Genomic DNA, 22,634 nt, shown 5'->3' with positions numbered 1-22,634 from the left:
TATTGAGAAAAGACAAAAATAGGAAGAAGTCATTCAAAAATCTTCTTCTCAATAACCACTGGGCAAATAGAGTTAAAGTTACAAGGAAGCATCTATGGTTAGTGTAGAATTTAAATTGTTTAAATCATACCCCCATGAATAGAATGGATTCACAAAAGGGAATCCAAGTTTTATTTTGAAATATGTTGCTTTAAAAATCTCATTTCAAAATTAAATGTCGCGTTTGGTGCTGGATTAAATCTTCGAAATTCTTACCTAAATTGCAAAAAGTATAGATTTCAAAAATACGAGGGTTGGTCCAAAAGTAATGTCACAGTGTCCATATCTTTTATATTTGGGGTCATATTTTCAAATATAATATACCAAAGATGCACACATATAAATCTAATTAATATTGAAATTTTCATTTGATAATGTTCAATTGAATTTATTTTATAGATGTTAAAAACCTAGAACATAGGGGGTGTCGCCGCGTCACATTGGAACGTCACGTTTTAATGTGTATTTTCTTAAAATGAACAAGACAAACACATTAAAAAGAATCATAAAAAGCGGCTTATTGCCCAATATTTGAAAAGAACAAAATTTATGTACTCCTTGAGTCTTTAGTTGAAAATTAAATGAGGTCATTTATAATTTTGATCATAAACATTGTTGCTTAATACTCTGATGCATTGACCAAAGGACTTGTCGAAATGGGAAAAAAACGCCGCGACGTACGAAAGCCCAGAAGGCTCATTCGAGATTCAAGTTTCGAAATACGAGATTCAAAATTCGAGATTCAAAATTCGAGATTCAAAGTTCGAGTTTCGAAATTCAAGATCCAAACTAACCAATCAAAAGCGGGTTCAACTTTTGATCAGTTCCCTTTGTTACGTTTTTACTATCAAGAAATCGTTGAATATATTTATAACAAATAGATCATTTGCTAAAATGATAATGCAAGAAAAAATGTTTCATGTATTAAAACGAAATAAAAATAAAATTTGGATTTCATTTTGAAAAATACATATAAAATCTTATTTTTCTAATTTAACAAAATAGTAAATACGTATATATGGAATATTATATGGTCTTATCGCTAACTGACTTGCTAATTTTATTTCATCAGATCATTGTTGATGGAGAATGTTGCATTTAATTATAATTAGATATTAAATATTATGAATCGTATCTACACTGCAGAATAATTTAAAGGTATATATTTCATTACATTTTTAAAGGGTACATTTGTGCTGTGAGACTTGACTGCTGAATCGAACTGTAGCGTTATATAAGGTTTTATAAGAGTATACTTTAGTCTTTGGCAATAAAGCTATGGTCAGAGACTAAAATATAACACCATAACGCTATATATATTTTTGCATCTAATTTAGACTCATCTACTATTTGATATTTATAGATAAAATAAATGCCGCATTTATTTTAATTCAGATCGCCAAGCTGTATTGTAGATATAATTTTTAATTAATTCAAGAAATCAAAGTCTTAGATGAAGATAAGTAATTAAATACATAATTTCTATGCATTTCCTCTATCAGGAAAACGATGGCGATTTTTCTTTATCAATACTCCGTCGTCTTTCAAGTTTCAAGCCTTTCAGTGTGTTTGGAAAAATGGGCAGACGAGGTGGGTAGGGATGGGGTTATTGTTAACCTTGACACACTTGCCACGTATTCGTAACTTTATTCATATGTCATCAGCCCCGTCAACAAAGTAGACAATACAAAAATATATATATTCCTGATATATGTATTCTATTTAATATTTAAGAAGCCATAATATAAATTGAAGTATATCTTGCTGATCAAAATCCAATGATTATTTAAATTTCCTTCTTATATAAATAACACTCTTTCTTGCATTGTAATTTTATGAAATGACTTATTTGTTATTTATATATTGAACGATTTCTTGATAGTAAAATCATAATAAAGGGGAGTAATCAAATCTTGAACCCGCTTTTGATGGGTTAATCTGGATCTTGAATCTCGAAATTCGAATTTCGAATCCCGTATTTCGAACTTTGAATCTCGAATGAGCCTTTTGAGAGCTTTTGATTGGTTAATCTGGATCTTGAATCTCGAGACTTGAATTTCGAATCTCGTATTTCGAACCTTGAATCTCGAATGAGCCTTCTGGGCTTTCGTAGCGACGAGCTGTAATGCAGCTTTACTTCAAAATGGAGAAATCACCAGTAGAGACAGCTACGTTGAAACATCAGACTCACAGAAGAAAGGATGTAAATTTGAGACTTGTTTTTAGATGGTTTCAGTAATTTTGGGAGGGTGATGGGTCATCGAATGATCAGCAGAGGACAAGAAGACCGAAAGATGGGAGATTGGTCGGAAAAGTTCAATGTTGTCTGACGTTGTCAATTGCAAAAAAGACAGACGATTAGAGCGATATGTGAAATTTTAAGTTTGTCTTATGCTACTGTTCAAAGAATTTTGACTTAATTATGAAAATAGTGAGTGTACGATGGGTACCAAAAAGTCAAATTTGTGAACGTGTTCGTGAATCTCAAATATTTTTAGTGAAGCTTTTGAAGTCTATGACCTTGCGTACCCGTCATATGACGTTATTTGGTGCGGCGACTACCATAATCGAACGTTGTGCATAATCCTATATTTTGAAAAGTATAAATCATACTGAATTGAAATTTTCAGGTCTGCTTTGAAATAAACATAGCTTCCATCATTTATAGTTTTATTGTTTTACGTTATCTAGCAGCAATTTTTTCAAAGTTGTGACATTACTTTTGGATCAACCCTCGTACCTTACTTCTCTATCAAGTACATGTGCTCACGTAGTTGACATCTATATATTTTTTTTTATTTTGAGTCAAAAGGTCATAGGCCAATGTCGTCAAATTATACATTCTACCTGTGTGTAAAACGTTCATACCTTAGCAATATGTCAAGACTGAGGGTTTTGAGCATTTGCAATAAAAATGACATGACTCCCTATGGCCCTGCCCAACATTCTCAAAGTGTCCCTCGACCACCTTTGGTCCCCTCTAGATCCGCTCTTCTTTCTCTGAATTAGCTTGTATTTCTTTCTTCTGGCAAGAGAGAAACCAAATCCTGGGTCCTGTGGTTGTTATAACAGATGAGTTGGAGGATAGATCACTCCAATCTTTGACATGCAAGACTACAACTGATATCCTTAACTCAACAGAGGTAAACTTGACATCACTAAATGAATCAAGTCAGATATCAAAAGAATAAAAAAAAACAACTATAGGGCGAAATATTGTAGTTTCTTTACCAAAAAATATCGATACTGTTGCATCTTCTATGACCTTAAATTTCATATATGTATTTATTTTTCATACATTTTAAACTCTTAGTTGATGCAAATAGTAAGAGATGGTAAAAATCTTTTAAAACAAGATATTGTAATATTGCAATTACATTTTTAGATTGAATTTTATAATAACATGTATTTGTTTATACAAACAGTGTATATATGAAAACTATAATGAAAGATCTAACAATACAAAAACAATACGTAATTGTTTTGTGATCATTTAATTCATTCAGAAAAGGGGTTTTACCATAGTCTTGTCAATAAGTCTGTACATTTGGCCATTAACAAGCATAGTTATTTATTATTCTAAGTTTAGATATTGCTATTTGTTACAGAACATTCAGTGGTGCATCAGAAAAGAAAAGAACATGCAGTATGTCCCTCTTCCACTTCAAGAAGATCAAAAGATTGAAATATTTAATAGATCAACCGAAAAGACAATTAAAAGCAGTGTTCTTTATCAGTTACTGAAAAGTGATGAAAATGTGGAAATTATCTGTGAAACTAACTATTCCAAAACCTGTGGATCAGGCACATTAAAAGGCACGGTTCTTTTAAACTCAGAACCAATCAAAGCGCGAAATGTACTTCAAAGTAAGAATTTCGCTGTTTCTATGTTTCAAAATTTAAAAATTCAGTACATGGTACAAAATAACATTTATTTTTACTTTTATTAATTGTCTTTCATTCTGATTTTGGAAACATTAAAATATTTCAAACATCTTAGTTGCCAATCAACCAGGGAACTATTATAAAACATTTTTTTAATCAAATGATTCACATTTTGTGACTTATTATACATGCAATTTTTTTATTCATTAAGATGAATTTGTATTACAGATTATACAAATGTTACTTTGGAGCAATCAGATCAATTGGATAATGGATGTCCTACTGATGAACCAAACATTATGCTCTATGCCTCAGCTAGTGTGATGACTGCTGGTATCATTATTCTCCTATCAGGCGTTTTTACATTTTGCAGAGCGAAGAAAAGAGGTAAATGATCAACACTAAACTTTATATGTTAATAAAGATAATACCAGTATTATATTGTAATACGGTCATCATAAAATTGAAGAGATAAGATAAAACACATTGATTTAATATTTAAATAAAAATCTATAAGTAATAAAAACGATGAAAAGGGCATAAACATGATTTCTGGGAAAATCAAGGTGTGATTAGGCGCCCCGCAGGAGTTAGCATTTTCTGTTGAACGGTCAAACCCGCCTTGAATCCTTGTATTGATCGGATAGACCGAACATCCCAATATTGAATTTAGTACACAAACAAAGGCCTAATTGGTATGATCATGTCAGCCAAAATATGACCCAATGATATGATATATTTGTAGCAAGGTCATAAAGACGACAATAGAATCTACAAAAATGCTTTTCAACGAGTTTTCTGAAATCTCTCTAATACAGGGATGACAACAAGTTTTTGAGGATGGAATAGGTTGTGGGATTGCTTGATTGTAAATGTATGTTGTTAAAAAAACGTCTTGTTCGAGAATTTATTACTCTTATAGAGATATCACTACATACATAGGCAGGCGAAGGATTTCTAATTTAGACCTTTAACAGCACCCAGGCCCATTAATCAGTGAAGTTTTTTTATTGTGCCAAAGCCTTTCGTGATTCGGGGTCTCAGTTTTTAAGTCTTATCCAAAGAACGCGCAACTTTCACTTCAAAGTGTCAAGCACTTGGTGTAGGAGCAGTTGATACATATTTTTTACCGACTTAGTTCGGTCGCGGCTTTGATACGTACACGCGTGTTTTCCATCACGGAACGAGCTACCGACTGATCTACTGTGTCGGTGTACAGACGAAAAATGACCCCCGTCGAATAACGACTAGGGTTATTTTTCAACAATAGAAAATGACCCCCACCCGTAGTAAAAAAACATTATTTCTGTAGAAAAAGAGCCCTAGGGGTCATCATTTTATATATGAGTCATATAAAAATTGAGACCCGTTGAAAAATCACCCCTTTTAGAGTGATTCACAATTTAAAAGTTTAAATTGATGCAAAGCATCAAATCGAGTACAAATATATCATTTTAGCATTTTAAAGAATTTTCAAAGCGAATCCATATGAAAAATAAAAAAAATATATGTACATATACTTTGCATGGTACATATCTTTGTATAATTTTCAGATCAAACACAGGTTAACAAAATCGTATATACAAGGAAAAGCATCCTCACAAGTCAGTTGTCCTCAATGAACATGTTGGAGCAACGGCAATGTGTTCACTCAGGACCCCTGGCTTGCGAGGATGAAACTAGGGTAGTATCATCATAGAATTTTTGAATCGAATACAGTTGCGACAAGTATCAAAAATGACTAATATAGAATGTCTGAATACTGACAAAAAGTACGTGCAACATGCTGATATCGTTGATCTTTGTCATGGATCTTTTTCATGTTATGTGAGAATGACGATGTTCTATCAAAATAGAAGTTAAAAATCGTTGTCATTTGCAACTGTTATAACTTTTGTTTTCAAAATAATATTTTCTAAAGATGTCGTGGCCAACCTTTTTCAATCTGTTTGATTTTTACAGAGAACTGGTCTTAAAAACTTGCTCAAGTAATTAGTTAATTTAGGTTATATTATGGTAATTCATATCCAGAAACTCAATACGCTTGATTTTATACCTTATGAACGTTCATCTTGGGGAGCACTTCATGCAAATAACTTAGTTTTATTCAAAACTATAAATGAATGAATATCTAAGGAGAAATGAGAAACCAATTAAAACTTAAAACAACCATTTGGACAAAGTATAAAATGAATTTTAAAAAGTTTTAATCATTACTTTTTTGTTTGTTATCAATAAAGATTTATTCCATCGAATCGATGAAAAAATAACGCCTCAATTCCCCATGTGCACCTTCTAACACAACCAACACTTTTTTGATCTGATACTTATTTTAGGTTTCACAGAGCAAATCATAAATTTTGTCATTATCATTATACGGGGGGCGAGGGTGGATATCATCTAGTGAGCTCATGGCTCACAGTACCTCTAGTTTTGACTCTTTATGGGTTATTTAGATACTTTATGGGGTACAAGTCTTCAAGTAAGTTTTCATATTTTGCTTTGACACAGTATGAAGAAAATCATACAAAATTGAAATTAAATTTTAAATGAAAATCGTTCAAAAATATTCACAGAACAGTGTGAAAAGTTGGAATAAAACAGAATTAAAACTAGAGGTACTGTAAGCACTGAGCTCAGTAAGTGATAACCCCCCCCCACCCCCCATATAATTATATTAGCAAAGTCCATGCTTTGCTTTGAGGAACACGAAATGAGCGACAGACCATAAAATAAAATACGAGGTGCACAATTACATTACGTAATAAAGAATCCGTTAATGTATCATTACATTTTTTCATTAATGTGTGTCCGATCAAAAGGTTAAGAAGAGGATGCACAATGGAACTATGTAACAAAGATTCTGCATGTGAAAACTCATTAAATTTCAATCAGCGGAGTTGTTGATAAGAGATTGGTAACTCAAAACATGACAGACGGACGTACATCCAAATCACTATATATAAAACATATAATATTAGTTATATATAATATTCCTTTATTTTTCTGTCAATACTATGATTCTCCACCATCGAAAAACAATGTTCATCTGGCCATTTAGGCTCTTTAAAGATATATATGCCGTATTAGTGTTTTATTTCAAAAGAAATAAATATGTGCGGTGTCTCATCAAGTTATATAAATTATATACTTTCTGCAAATAAGACAATTCCACTCCATCACTTTTAAAAGTTATGAAGTATTATTTGGTAAAAATTATTTTCTCTCCGAGTCGGATAATAAACGCCTCTTGTTGAAATATTCATGATCACGTGGTCTCGCATGCTCACAGCAAACAATGGTCCAATCTCGTGAATGAACCGAAAAGCATGATGTCTACTACGTTTTTACTACAAACACGTGAGTTAGGGATTGTCAATACGTGAGCACACCTCAGAGTTGGTTGCTTTTTGTACCGAGGAATAATAACGTGCAATTGTCTTGTCACTAGCAGTACAGCATGGGGAAACTCTAAACAAACGGACCTGTACAATGGAGTGGGGAAACTTTAATCTTTATCATTGTTAATCTTTTGTATGCAAATCTGAGCATGGAATTAGTAGATAATAATGTACATATTGTATTTAAAGTGTAAAATGCTTGGGAAAATGCATCACGTCTTTCCGAGAGCGATTTAAAAAACTGGCTTTTTCGAAAAACACATGTAGTATTTTATGTAGTTACCCATAAATGCATTAAATGCAACTCATTGAGCTGATTGGTCGATTTGTTAGTCATATTGGTTTCTCACTGAAGAGACGTCACAAAAATTTTTTCCTTGACCTGATGATTCTCGCGATGCTTTTCCCGCGCACATGCGTAGATCCAGGATAAACGTCAGTCCTTTATAAATATGCATGAGAATATCGTTTTCTTTTCCCGACAAGTACTTTGTTGATACCGAATAATATTTCGTCATATTTGCAAGAATGCTTCATTTTTGATAGCTTATCATACTTCAGAAATTTTTGTTCGGTTTAAGCTGTGCAAAAAAACTGTTTAACACGGCATACATATCTTTAAATCTTTTACTCCTTTAGATTATGAATCATCGTATTGACCTTAAAATAGCAATAATTGTATATTTTAATGATATCAACTATCATCAATTTATTCCCAATTTAGCTCAAGTGAGCATCTTGGTCAATAGATCTCTCCATTTTAGTCCCCCAAAAATTTTAAAAATCAACAAGGGGGTCATTGTTCTATGGGGGTCTTTTTCCTTCAAGTGGGGTATGCAAATTGTGGGGTGATGTTTTTCTACTAGCAAAAGGGTCATTATTCGACGTCGAATAATGACTGGCGTCATTTTTCCCCGTAGAATAATGACCGGGAGTCATTTTTCGCCATCAGAAAAAGACCCCCGGTCATTATTCTATGGGGCTCTTCATTCATCTTTACACCGGCTATTCTGTAGTTTGGGAGACGTAAACACCATATAAACAGGTGATAGCGAAAAAATAAGAAAAGTTGGTTATGGAAAACAAAACGGCCGACTGGTTAAAATTAACCTAGTTTATTTTTAGCTCTACTGGTCAGAGACCAGAAAAGCTTATGCGATAGTAATGCGTCCGGCGTCCGCCCGTCTCTCCATCTGTCTGTCTCTATGTAAGCAATTTTTCAAATGCTACTCCTCCTAAAGTTTTGGTCTGATTTCAATATAATTTGGCACACAAGTAGACTACACTAAAATACATAATTCTATTTATCGGTTTTTGATTCCGATGAACGGTGTTGCCGTGGTTACTAAAAATAGAAATTTCTATGAAAATCTTTTAAAATGCTACTCCTCCTACAGTTTTGGTCTGATTTCAATATAACTTGGCACACAGGTAGACTACACTAAGACACATAATTCTGTGTATCGGTTTTTGATTTCAATAAATGGTGTTGCCGTGGTTTCTAAAAATAGAAATTTATGTGACATTTTTCAAAATGCTACTCCTACAATTTTGGTCTGATTTCAATATAATTTTGCACACAAGTAGACTACCCTTAAATACACAATTCTGTATATCGTGTTTTGAATTTGATGAACTTTATTGATTTGGTTACTAAAAATAAAAGTTTCTGTTAAATATACTCTCAAAATGCTACTTTAAATACAGATTTAGTCTGATTATAATATAATGTGGCATGCAAGTAGACTACACTAAGAACATAAAAAGACTATCAAGGATCATTGTTCTATTTATTGCTGTTGTAGAGTTTCGATTCCCAAACGTTCAAATACTTTTCTCTTCCTTTGTTATAAGTACAAACCAGTAGAGCTTCATTCTCGACAGAGACTTCTGGTTTTTATACTTAACGTGTAGTGTATGATGTTTACTTTATTTTACCGCTATTTCTAATCCTGTCAAAAACTTCTAATAATTACATATAATTCATATAACATCTCATAATTCAATATTGATATGGAAAATTTTAGTAATTTTTTTTTACAAACCTTTCGAACGAAATTATTGTCACATTGAAATATTTTTCAGTAATGTTTGTGAAGTTTTTGTGTAGATATCTTTTTACGAAAAAAATAATTTACTTGAAAAATAAATTTTAAAAGCTAATTTACTTTGAGAGCATAAGCAAGAACATATTTTACGATTTTTTTTAATTGGTAGGATTTGTCTTAGAGTGCATATAAGGGATAAACAGCTGCAGTTAATATAAAGCAAACTTTAACGAGTTTGTGTTTTAATTACGCTGTAATATATCTTTTTGGCGGGAAAGGGGGTTATGGGTGTGGGTGGGCAGAAATTGTAAACATTAAAATGAACTTATCATAAAACTGTGTCTGTGGCTGCAGATGTAGACTGATGAATATTTCATTTTCATTTTTAGTAAAAAATGAAGCCAGTACTTCTTCGTAAGTATTTTCGTTTCCTACCTACACTAGACTAACAATACTTAACGCCACATCATATGCTTATATTTGTTTACATAACATCTGACTAATCAGCTCATATTAATTTTATTTGCATTTTATAAAGTGTAGTCAAATAACTTAAGCAAATGTACGTATATCATGAAAAGACATCCTTGACGATCTTGCAAATGAATAGTCATTTATTGAATGTTTTTTTTCTTATCTTTTATTTTATTTCTTATCGCTTTGAAGCAATTTTGCACTGATATATTATGCGATTTTTTTCTTCAATGTTTCTATACTGACTACTTAAGAAAGTTCTACGCCGGGCGAAATAAAACATTTTTAAAAATAATGATAATAAAATGTCATCTAATTTTTTTTTTATTAATACAAGCTAAGGGAACACGAAAATCGAGAAAGTGTTAATTTATTTCCATTGCAAAAAACTTGAGCAATTTTTTTTTTACTTTTTTCATAAAAAGGTTACGCGTTAGTCAATTTATTTTTCAGATTTGACGTTTAGATTACTTCATTTTTACTCTGGTTTAAAATATCAACTTTCCTATCCTGAATCATATTATAACATATACGTATATACCCTCTTGATGACCTACATTTCAGTTTGAATGCTGCTGCGGATAAATCTAACATGCCAAAAGCAAATGGATACAAATCAGTCGGAAACAACCCTGTCTCGCATGCGCACAAGAATCAAATATCGTCTGGCGGCCAAATCTCTTCGAATGCCCCTGATGGCAGCGATGATGGGGATATGTATGAACCAATAGAATTACATGATTATGAACCACATGTTTATGAAGGAAAACTCTAAACTGATGAAGTTAATGAAGAAGTGTAAACATGAGGAAAATTTCAAGAAGCGAAGAGTAGAAGCACAAAAATCGGTTTAATTCATCTTTCGAATACTTTATTAAAGCAATTGATTGCTTATCGAAGCATAAATTGTAGATATATACTTCTTTATCATTTACAAACCACATGCCTATTTTTTTATTTGATCTTTGCTTTAATCAGTTTCAAAACTTTTAAATAAACTCCTATTTTATTTATTGAGGTCTTTCGTCTTTACGGAAGACCTTAAAGTGATTCTACTGTCTCTTATTATTTAGGTCTTTCGTTTCCAACGTAGGACCTTCTACTGATTCTGTTGTTTCTTTTCCACTATTATTATTTTTTCTTACCAATTTTGTGCAGACGATTTCTCGAGAACGCCTTGATAGAATTTCCAGAAACTTTCAGCAATGATGATAAATTATAAGAACTTTATGCGTTTTTTTTTTTAATTTTAACGTCGTCACTTCAGGTCGCCAGTTTGGTCAATTTTCTTTCTTTTTTTTTTTTTTTTGTTCTAAAAAGAGTTAGAGAGATTGAGTCTTGAGATTTTCAGGGATGATAGATTATGAATCGTAGAATTCAGAAGCATATAAAGTTTTCATTGCCGTGACCGTTGTCCACCGGGAGTACTTTTAAAAATATGCAAAAATTATTTTTTTTCTTTTAAAAATATTTTTATCGAGGAAAATAGAGTTTTTCGAGTCATATAACATGTATTTCCTCGGGAAGTCATTACTTCCAAACCGAAAGCTGTCCAAAATATGAACATTTTCCTCCAAATTATCAGTGATGATTCCTTCACAATCCGAGAGGAGTTAAAGATCATTTTGAGTACATCCAGTAATACTTAAAGTGAATAAAAAGACAGGAAACTGTTTTGAATTGAAATATTTTACTCTTTAAAGTGTGTTACGTATTTTGGCAAATTGATATGAACATTCTTTTTTCATTTAAAGTTGTTTTATTTTTTTATCAGTCACACTCTCCCAATCAAGATCTTATCATAAAATCGAATGGAAGACCTACTCGTTGCTCGCAACGAAATCTTATCTTGTTCTTTTTATTATGTTTTTCCCAAAATTATCCAAGAGATTTTTTGGAAATTCACTTCCGGTGCCTAATAACAGACCATTTTCTGAATTTAAAATGACATTTTGACCGCGGATAATCGCAAGACAGTAAACGATGCTAATGTAAAACTTTCAGGGATTATAGATCGTGGTATAAGCTATTCAGGACACAACATCTCGTTCGGGTCAGTACGTCTGGTCGTTACCAGATGTAAATTTAAAAAGTTCAATTTTGTACGTTTTTTGGTTTTCGATATTTTCGTAAAATTATATTTGTAAGGTTAATAGAAACTCTTCTAATAATGGTTATTATATCATTTGTTTAAAAGTTGAGAAATCCGAATTCTAGATAATAACATTTAAAAATGTTTACAGAGAAAGCCGAGCGTTTTTTTAACGAAACCAATACATGTAAAAGTATAAATGAAATGCGAAAGAATACATGGATTTTCACGTAGTTACGTTGCAATTCTTTGTCAAATTAAGTTTTAATCAAAGGTCTTCTCAAACGCCATCTATACTTGGTTTTGGCCGGTTCTCAAAAAAGAAAAGACTACGTGTACAAATGAAATACGATATCGACAACCTATTGTTTTCCAGCATAGAAAAAAAACCAGATTTTAAAACATGGTTATAAGTAATAGCTTTTCAAGAAACAATATATATAGTAATTATTAAAGGTAACTTCTGTTTTTCCTATGCACACTTGTGTCATGTTAATCTACTAGAAGAGATAAAAATAATGTTACCATTTTTTAAAGGTTTCAAGTTAATATTTTCTCTATAATATTAGGACATATATTTTAATAGCATTTCACACAAAAATTAATTAAAAATCTTATTTCGTTTAAAAGTTATTTAAACTTCTAATTTTTAGGCGGGTTTGATTGACACATGCTTGCACTTTCACAAATTTTAACCTTATTCTTAATCCATAGGAAAAGTGGCAATCTTGTTGTGTATTAATGAGAAATATTAAAACTTTTATCCAGAAAAATAATTTTATTCAGAGTAGAGATGTTAGAAAGCAAAACTCCTTCACAAGTATCGTCATTCCAAGCTAAGTGTTGTGTGCAAATCGATCACACTCGTGTTATGTACACAGTTTTTGTAAACAGGGCAAGAGTTCTGTTTTTGTTTATGTTTAGAATTCGCCGGGTGCGTTCTAAATCGTCGCAGTCTGCTTACCACTACTGCACGGGCTGACAATATATTGTGTGTTTGTTTTGCTTTCGAACATGTCTACTCTGAATTTTCTGGATTATAGTATTGATATTTTTTATTTATACACAACGAGATTGCCACTTTTCCTAAGGATTAAAAATAAAATTAATTTGTAAAGGTGCAAGGATGTGTCAATCAAACCCGCCAAAAAATTTGAAATATTAATATCTTTTATATGAAATAAGATTTTTAATTAATTTTTGTGTGAAATGCTATTTAAATATATAAGTCGTAATATTATAGAGAAAATAATAACTTCAAATCTGTGTCCAAGTACCTTTAAAAGATCGCTTAATGAAATTTATATAAACATTTTTTCTCAAGATCTGATGCAAGTTATTGACCATAAATGGTATCTGATTCCTTGACCGTCGTAGGGCGAGGCATGTTTTCCGGCGAAGCGTTCCAACCTTTTCATGAAAGTGTAAAATCGGGATAGTCCACTTTTTGGATAAACAGGAAATTTTAAAAAGTTAGAAATTCATAGCTGTTTCAGTGCATTAGTATTACTTACTTATATACGATATGGAATGTGTTATATGTATTAAATATACTTTCTACACCTCGAAATTAAGGATATGATAATGTTCTGTCTTTTAATTTCATTCAAGCTATCACACCTATTGAATAGAACATTCCAAAGATAAGGCGTGAAGATTAACTTGTGGCATTTGGCGCGAAATTATAAATAGTGGGTCACTATTTATAATTTCGCACCAAATGCTTTCATGATTAGACAGATGCACTGTTGCAGAAGTATGTACAAGTAGATTAATTTTAGAGCAGTGGTTCTAAAAGTGTAATATTTAGCGCGTTGGATTTTCATGCTGTCGAGTAGGGTTCTATACCCCTTGTGTCCATTTTTTTTTAACTTTTTCAGCTCGATTTTTCGGGTTTTTTTTCTGAATCGGACGGAAGACCTCTCCTTTCTCGAGATCTTTTCTAGTTCTAATATTTTTTTTATATTTCATAATTGTATAATATAATACTGATCGATTGAATCTGGCTAATTTTTTCGCGATACAAAGTGGGAATTTTAACACAAGGTGTCGCTTGAACAGATCAGATACAGATTTAAAATATTTCATGCCTTAGATAGCCTTGTCATGATCAACATTAATGTATTCCTTTGATCTAAGCAAATAATCTAGTACTGAATAGTTTATTGCTGGTTAAGTTTTTACCTCAATTTTATATGTAATTTGGCATGCATATACTAGGGTTCTTTTCGTGTCATGTTTTTAAAACAGTATTAGACGCAATATTTGACTTTACAAAAAGATTATTACCCTCTAAGAATTTAATGCCAAAATGAGAGAGAGAGGGGTGGGGGAGGAATTGAGTTACTGTAAATGGAATTTCTGTTAAATTCTCTCAAAATGCTACTCCAAATACAGTTTTAGTCTGATTATAATACAATGTGACATGCAAGTAGACTACACTAAGAACATAAAGAGACTTTTTCAATATTTTTTTTCTATTTATTGCTGTTGTAGAGTTTCAATTCCCAACTGCTTCAGTACTTTTCTCTTCATTTGCTATAAGTACAAATCAGTAGAGCTTCAGTCTCGATAGAGACGTACGTCTGGTTTAGATATCAGATTGTGTAATTTTAGATTAATCATTTGTATTTGTAAATCAACTTGGGCAACGACTGGATCATGTGGGTCTATCGATTCTGTTGTTTAAATAAATAATATTGTAAAAGATCTTTACTTCACAAAAAAGTCACTTGTGAGCAACATGTATATTAAGTGTTTTGTTCATTTATAATTTTTGTTTGCTTGTATATAATTTTTAATATAATTTTTTTCAATCATTTTTCGGATCATACATCCTATTTTACGTTATAAAACACCTGTTATGAGTCATCCTCATTTTTGTAAGTTAAGTTGTCTACTTAATAGCTACGTTTTTAAAATAAATTTAATTTTGTAATTCAATTTAGCGTTTAAGTCAATTTGCACCTATCTTGCATTGAACACTTCAAACTTATTAATTTGTTTATCAAAAGTACTTCATATATCAGTTTGTTTTAAATGTAGACGGACCTTAAGAAAACATGAATTATTTAATTTAATACATTTTTAAATTATGTCTTTTTCGTGAAATTATTGGTTAATTTAATACATTTTTAAATTATGTCTTTTTCGTGAAATTATTGGTTAAACAAAATGTTTTTTTCATGAAATATCTGTAGTCACATGTTCAATTAGATGTGGTCAAGTAGTCAATTTAGACTTATCAATTTTCCAATTTAACCACAGTAAATAAGAGGTACATTTAAGAACTTTACCTTGTTTTTTGTTTTACATTGTCGAAGTCTAATGATATACTGTTTACTATTTTTTGTGAAAGTTTGATTTTTTTTTCTTGTACATGTCTTAATTTCATATCATTATTAGAATCTAGTCATATCTGCGTACAGAGAGCACTTGTGAATCAAATTCTTGTCTTGTGGCTTAAATTGTTTTTACGATCAAATTCTTCAGAGTACCTGTTTAAAATCGGAGTGTTTTTGTATGTTTAGACATTTAAACCAGTGTTAAAATAACTATTTACTATCGATAACATAAAATCGGTTGGTTATAAATTTGTTACAAACGAAAGAAAGAAATAGAATAACCCCTTTCGAATCATTTAATTATAACTTATGCAATGTATTGTTCATTGTAGATTTGGAAAAGGAACAAATATATCAGCATTGCTAGCAAAAAAGAAAATCTACACTTTTTATACAATCAAGACTATTATTATAAAATTATTAAAATAGAAATTAGATGCAGCATTAAATTTCGATTTTAGACAAAGGTTACTTTGTATCCAATGCCCTTTATTTTCAAGACTTCAATATACTTGAAATACATGAAAATATTTATCGAATAATTACATTAATTGTAAATCGGTTAGCAATAATTATATTGTAAATTAATGCCGAAAACCTTCAGAGGTCACTTCTAAGGGTATTGAGATTCTGATTCTTTAAAAATTTTTAATTGACGTAGGAAGTTGTCCTAGATCTATTGATATACAAAGTCAATATCATTATATTTATTATTTATGACAAAAGTTCAAAGACTTTTATGTTGATTTGAAATTTCTTTTTGCTTCCTGATTTAATGTTTTCAATTTCTAATAGTTATCATCTTTTGACAATTTATTTTTACAATCATGTATTTGTTAGCAGCATCTTTGTTTTGTATCTTTGGATTTTTTTCATTGGAAGCATAAATGAGCAAAACTTTAACAAATCAATTTCATATTTACCTTTTTATGTTCATTTTTTTAAAATTTTAAATAAATTCAAATATAATCGATCTTCACCTTTAATTTTTGTCATCCGCTTCCCGAAAACGAGGGGGCATTAAATCTTATTCGTATGTCCGTCTGTCAATCTGTCAGTCAGTCTGTCTGTCTGTCCGTCCACCACAAAAACTTTAACCTTGCTCATAACTTTGGAATTAATGGAGTTATGACTTTCATATTTCAAATGTGTATTTCTTTTCACAAATCCTTTCTTTGGGTAGCACCAAATTTTACCTCTTGTCCTTGACCTTGGAGTTTGACCCACTTTTACACAAAAAATTCCAAATTGTTACTTGGACTATAACTTTTGAACGGAAGATACTAGGGCTTGTATATTCTATATATGTATTCTTTGTGCAAGATCTTTCATTGGATACCAATAACTTTGACCATTTGACTTGACCTTGGAGATTTCTGTACTTATGAAAAAAACTTTAAACTTGTTCATACCTTTTGAACGGTTCGGGCAAGGACTTTTTTAATTCACATATGTAATACTTGTTGCAAGGATTACTAACTTCCCACCAAGAAGTTAGAGAGCTAAAAATACATACGAGATTTTCCAGTGAAAGTTATCGGATTATTGGACTTATAAAATTTGTGGCTGATTAGTCCGAACGAACTGATAACGTTTTCTGAAAAAAAATTAAGGATTAACCAATGTTCAATTATTGATAACTTTCACTGAAAAATCCCGTATGTATTTTTAGCTTTCTAGTTTCTTGGTGGAAAGTTAGGTAATTCTGAGTCAATTCAATGCTTAATTTTAGGACTAATTGGTATGAAATAAAACATTTTAGCAATCATTTTTAAGTATGACACATATAGAAAGATGTCGGACGTTTGGATGATGTAATCATGTACAGAGAAAAACAATGAGATCGGGAATGCGATGGTAGTTCCTGATCGAACGATTTCAACGAATCGTGGTATAAAACATTTCATGCAAATGCTTTGTTTATTTCAATAAACGCTGAAAAAAAGTACATTGAAATTTTTATTCTATTTATTTATTGATCTTTTTTATGGACTCATAAAATCGCCCGCGGGCTAGTAAAAGTAAAGCAGCACTAGTCCGGCCGGATCAAAGCCTAAAATGTTAGTGTGGAACCCTGCAATGGCCGATCAAAGTTTTACATAGGAATATATAGGGAAAATATTTTAAAATCTTCTTCTCAAGTACCTCAAAGCTATGATTTGTAATATTTATATGGAATCATCCTCAGGTAGTGTAGATTCTAGTATGTTCAAATCATAACCCCCAGAATAGGTTGGCCCAAAATGGGGGATTCAAGTTTTACATTAAAACATGTTTTTAAAAAAATCTTCTTCTCAAGAATAACAAAGTCGTGATTAATGATACTAGTATTTATATAGAAACATTTTCAGGTAGTGTAGAATTAAATTTGTTCAAATCATAACCCCCAAGGGTAGGGTGGGACGACAATTGTGAATCATAAAATTTACATCGAAAAATATAGAGAAAAAATCCCAAGAACAGAAAAGCTATGTTTAGTCATATTGACATGTAAGCATTTTCATGTATTGATGATTTAAATATGTTCCGAATCATGACCCATTGGGGTAGGGAGGGAAACAATGGGGAAGCAAATTAAATTATTACGAAGTAATATAGAGAAAGAAAATGTTTTTAAAAGATCTTTTTATCAAGAACAGCAAAGTCATATACTGTATTAATATGAAGGCATTTTCAAGTAGTATTAAAATTCAAGCCCCCCCCCCCCCCCCCCTTTAGTAAACTTTTCCGTTCTGATCTGATTCCAATATGCTCAGGTTAGCGATGTGGCCCCTGGGCCTCTTGTTTATATTTCTTGCAAAAAAACCTGCGAGACCTGTATACTTCCGAACACGTTATCAAGGCGTTGAGTATAAAAGGTTCTTGCAGAAATTCTCCCCCGGGAACTCTCGTTGGGTTAATCTGTGAAGAGGAAATTCCTATGAGAAATGGATGATAAGTTTTTCAAGTAAAGCGCTAGAAACAGATTTTGACCACGAAGTTAGTTTTTTCTTAATACAATCTTAAAAGCAGATCGTAATTACGTCGCCCCAAACGAAGTCTGGGACGACATATTGCGATTGTACGCATGTTTTTGTTCTCCAGGCAGTTTCTCGGTGATGGCTGAGACAATATTCCTGAAATTTTCCTCAAAGGACGATCATTATTTGCAGTTGAGTTGTGCGGTCATTCAGTTTCAAAATGGTTACCATTGCCATGGAAACCTTTAAAAAGCGACGACTTTTGTCCGCTAGTGTTCTTGAACATTCGTCATGAAACCTTTTTTTTTATTTTAGTGATTAGTAATTGTATTTAGGCGATTTGCATTTTAAAATTTAAAATAATCGAATATTGCCATGGAAACCAGGGGAAAGTGAAAATTCTTTAAATTTGATTTTTAAATCAAAGAACTGAAAGGACTGACACGAGTTAATGGTTGTCCAAGCTTAGCTAATGGGTATTGTTTTAGTGATACAAAAAATGAAAGTATTGTCCAATTCCAATAAATTTTTGGCAAAATTTCTGTATTTAAAAAAAAAATCTACGCAAATTATCGGTATGTTGATATCGCTGATGGAGAGGTACGGAGCTCGACAAAAAAATTGGAGCAAAAAAATGCGGAATCCAAATTCTAACTCATTAATTTTCTAAAATTCGTGATGTATTTAGATTTCTGACATGATATTTGAAGTACTAACAGAAAGATAGTTATTTTTCTCTGATGCGATTCCCGTGAAACGACTGTGAAAATGACGTCTCTTGAACTGACGGCGCACCACACTTTTGTTAAATTATGTGTAATGCTCGAGATATTGTCAACATACATCCACAATATGCATAATAAAACATGTAGCAAACTAGGGTATTCGTGACATTCGTCCACAAATAGCAAATGAAATTTTAGACCGTTTGACCTATGTAAAAAGGCTATAAGGGAGGATTGGAAGAAGATTATCGACGAAAACTTTATCCAGACTGTAAAGAACGTGATTGAGAGTCACCAATATCACACTATATCTCATAAATACCTGCAGATTTTGATTTTAAAACAAAAATGAATATTCCTTACTTGTTTAATAGATTTTAAGCTCGACAAGAAATGGTGTTTGGATGTTGAGTAGATAAAGTAACTCAAACAGTACAGGTACTTTTTTGGAAAATGTTGAGAAAATGAAAGCTCAATTAAACATTTTTTATAATGCCCGTGACGTCGAAGATTTTGCTGCTCCGTGCCTCAATGATATGTCCTTATAAATCACTCAAAATTGATACCAATTTACAACATTTTGATATGAAAATTTGAAGACCATATAAGTAAAAATTATTTTACATTATGTGTGACATTTGCCTGATTATGTCGTCAAATATTTTTTCTGTGTAACAAGTCCGCGTAATTTTTGAACGGCCCTCGTAAGACACTTCATATCCAAGAGCCAGCATTGTACAGAACACAGCAGATTTCGGATAGATTTCTAACGATAAATGCAAACAACGCCGGCGTCCATTCATTTACACGAGACTCAGCTCAAAACAGTAGTCATTTGTGAAACAGGTTATCTTGGTACTTTTCAAAAATGTGGGAAGGAAAGCTATCGAAAGACAATAACACTTCTGACAGAGGAAGGTATTATCATTGTCAATGTTTAAAAGAAGAGGAGTGTCGAAATTCTGTAAATTTAGTTTAGTGTAAACATTGGAGTTTTTTAAGGATTTCAAATGCTCAAAGTTTTCGTAAATTTCTTTAGGTTAATGCTAGGGTAAACATTGGGGTTTTGCAAGGATTTTAAATGCTCCAAGTTTTGTAAATTTCTTTGATACTTCGTTAAACTCAACTTTTGCATTTCATTATAAATGTACGACAATTTTTGTATAACATTTTACATTATGGTTTGATTTTACATTGCTAGAGTTATACAGTATCTCTGGTCCATTTGTTGTGACTAAAGATGTTATAGAGGACAGATCCCTCATTAAAATGAAATGCTACACGACGTCTGAAAGATTCCATACAGAAACAAGCCAGGTTCTGATATATATCCTAAACCTAGGATTTTGCACTCAAAGCATGCTTTCAAAAAATAATTATATATCTAGGCTTAGGGTTAGGGTTAGGGTTAGATTAGCAAAACGTGTTAATTTATGCATTTGAACCAAAGAGTTTGTTACAATTTGAAAAAATGAATTTGATAATTTTTAGATATTCAATTTTTCAGCATATTAGGTGTTGCATCAGAGCAGGGAAAGACAAACACTCTCAAGTTCTTCCTTTGCAAGAACAACCGAATGAGGATATATTCAAGAAATCTTTCGGAATGAAATTTAAGAGCAGTGTTCTTATCAATTGTCTAAGAGCGTTAGAAATGTAGAAATCATCTGCGAAACCAACTTTTCAAGTGATTGTAGATCTTGAACTGTTCAGAAGAGTTTTCCTAAACAATGAAACACACGGTTACATTTGTAAGTTACATACAACTTTTTATATTATTGCTTCTTACATGATAAACACCAACACGCTTTCGTATTATAAAAACTTCATTTTTATTTACATGTATATTTAAGGTACAATTACTTCAAATAGAGGTTAAACGCATTTGGGGAGGGGGGGATAGGTTGAATCGTTATAGAGGGAATACTTATATTTTTGAAAGTCTTGATTTATCAACTGGGAAAAGGGAGGTAACAAAGGTAAGTATTTCTTTTTCAATAACTATAATATATCTATGATAATTGTAGTGAGTCAAGTTACACAAGTTAAACAATTAAGATGTTCTTCTGTTGTGCTTAAATTATGATACGATTTTCAAAGTAAACTGCAAGTTTTCTTATTATGGTTGCTGAGGTTTATGACTACCAATAACAAAATATATATCAGCATATAACTCAAATACTTTTACAGAAATGTATGAAGAAGACTGTTCCCTGTAACCCAACATTATCATGAGATGTTAATGTTATATATACATACATTACATATACATGTATATTTTAAACGACTCAGCTGAAAGATCATATAAATACACTCTTCTCATTTAAATTTTAAATAATTCGTAAAACATGGCAATAGTCTGAAAGATAAAGAACTATACAAGGTTTTACAGATTAACATGAAATTTTTAATACATTCAGAAATTTAAAATCAATTAACTTGTGATCTAGTTTGGTTTCTAAACATAATTGAATTTAAGAATTACAGTGATATGTGTCGTTTAGAGCCAAGGAAGATCCTCAATGTGTAAATCCAATTAAACCAAGCTCAAAAGAAATTGAGATTTCTACAAGAAATATACAAAATCAGCAACAATCTCAAGAACAGTTACTTGAAGAAATAATGTTACCTACAGGAGAAAATTCGGCTTTACTAACCAACGACAGAGTGCAATGTGAATTCATGTACACACACATTAATGCTGATATCTACAAATTGGTCAATCGCAGCAAAACTGAAGATCACATCTATGAAAAACAAGAAGTGATTCTTAAAGAGGTAGAAGCAAATGTGGAATGCTAATTGACTACAAGAACAATAGATTTGAGATAATCTAGCCAACATTGTTTTAAGACTGGTTATATATTCATTTTTTCTGGCTGCTCTTATATTCATAATTTTATAAGAAAATATTCAATACCATAAAGTATTCCAGAATGATTTCGATGAACCTCTATAACATTCGTAAATTTTGGCTACATTGGACAATTTGAAAATTGAATAGGGAACGAATAGAATTATTTGCTATGAAATACATGGTCGAGATAACAAATAGCATTTGAGCTCAAAATTCCACAAAACAATACAAAAAAGGAGCAGAGCAAACAAGGATATATTCCATACAAATAAAGCCCTGCTTATATATTTTAATAAAACATGTATTGAATATTTATATTATTTATCATATTTCTGCTCTCAGTAATCTCCCTTGCATTTTATACAGAGCTATAGGCATTTGATTCAGTCAAAAATTATCTAATGTGTTTTTAAAGGTTAGTTCCCATTCAGAGGAACATGGTTGAGTGGATAAGCAAAACACCGTGTATCCGTTTATTTCTCGCTTTTTTACGATCATTTTCAATTTGCAAAATATTTGTCAACTATAATGTGACATAAAAACATAACACTTTTAAAACAAATCTTCAATCGTAAGAAATAACACACAAGATAAAAACTATACAAATGTACCCCCTTATCGCAAAATTTCCAACACGCGAACAGGTCACGGTAAGCTAGTGGTAAAACGATTGCTTCGTGATCTGAAGGTTGAGTTCTATTCTCCTTCACGGCGCCGCGTCATACCTTAAATGTAAGCATGAATATTGACTGTCCCTTCGCCAAGCGCTCGGCACTAGAAGTGAAAGTCACAGGTCATTCGGAAATGAC

General features: G+C 31.6%; 1 protein-coding gene across 1 annotated transcript in view; it reads left to right on the top strand.

Moving 5' to 3' along the window:
• The window catches only part of LOC134266645 (uncharacterized), a 46,406-nt gene extending 35,784 nt beyond the window's left edge, over positions 1 to 10,622 (top strand). The window contains exons 4-8 of the mRNA XM_062748863.1: positions 3,073 to 3,182; positions 3,648 to 3,906; positions 4,153 to 4,311; positions 9,763 to 9,787; positions 10,412 to 10,622. Coding sequence (XP_062604847.1) covers positions 3,073 to 3,182; positions 3,648 to 3,906; positions 4,153 to 4,311; positions 9,763 to 9,787; positions 10,412 to 10,622 — 764 coding nt within the window. The remainder of the gene's footprint in view (positions 1 to 3,072; positions 3,183 to 3,647; positions 3,907 to 4,152; positions 4,312 to 9,762; positions 9,788 to 10,411) is intronic.
• The last annotated feature ends 12,012 nt before the right edge of the window (positions 10,623 to 22,634 follow it).

Source organism: Saccostrea cucullata, unplaced genomic scaffold (genome assembly GCF_032062105.1).
Source record: "Saccostrea cucullata isolate Sc308-1 unplaced genomic scaffold, CSIRO_AGI_Scuc_v1 ctg843, whole genome shotgun sequence".
NCBI lineage: Eukaryota > Metazoa > Mollusca > Bivalvia > Ostreida > Ostreidae > Saccostrea > Saccostrea cuccullata.
The sequence above is the reverse complement of the archived record's forward strand: the minus strand, read 5'-3'. Positions and strand labels throughout refer to the sequence as shown.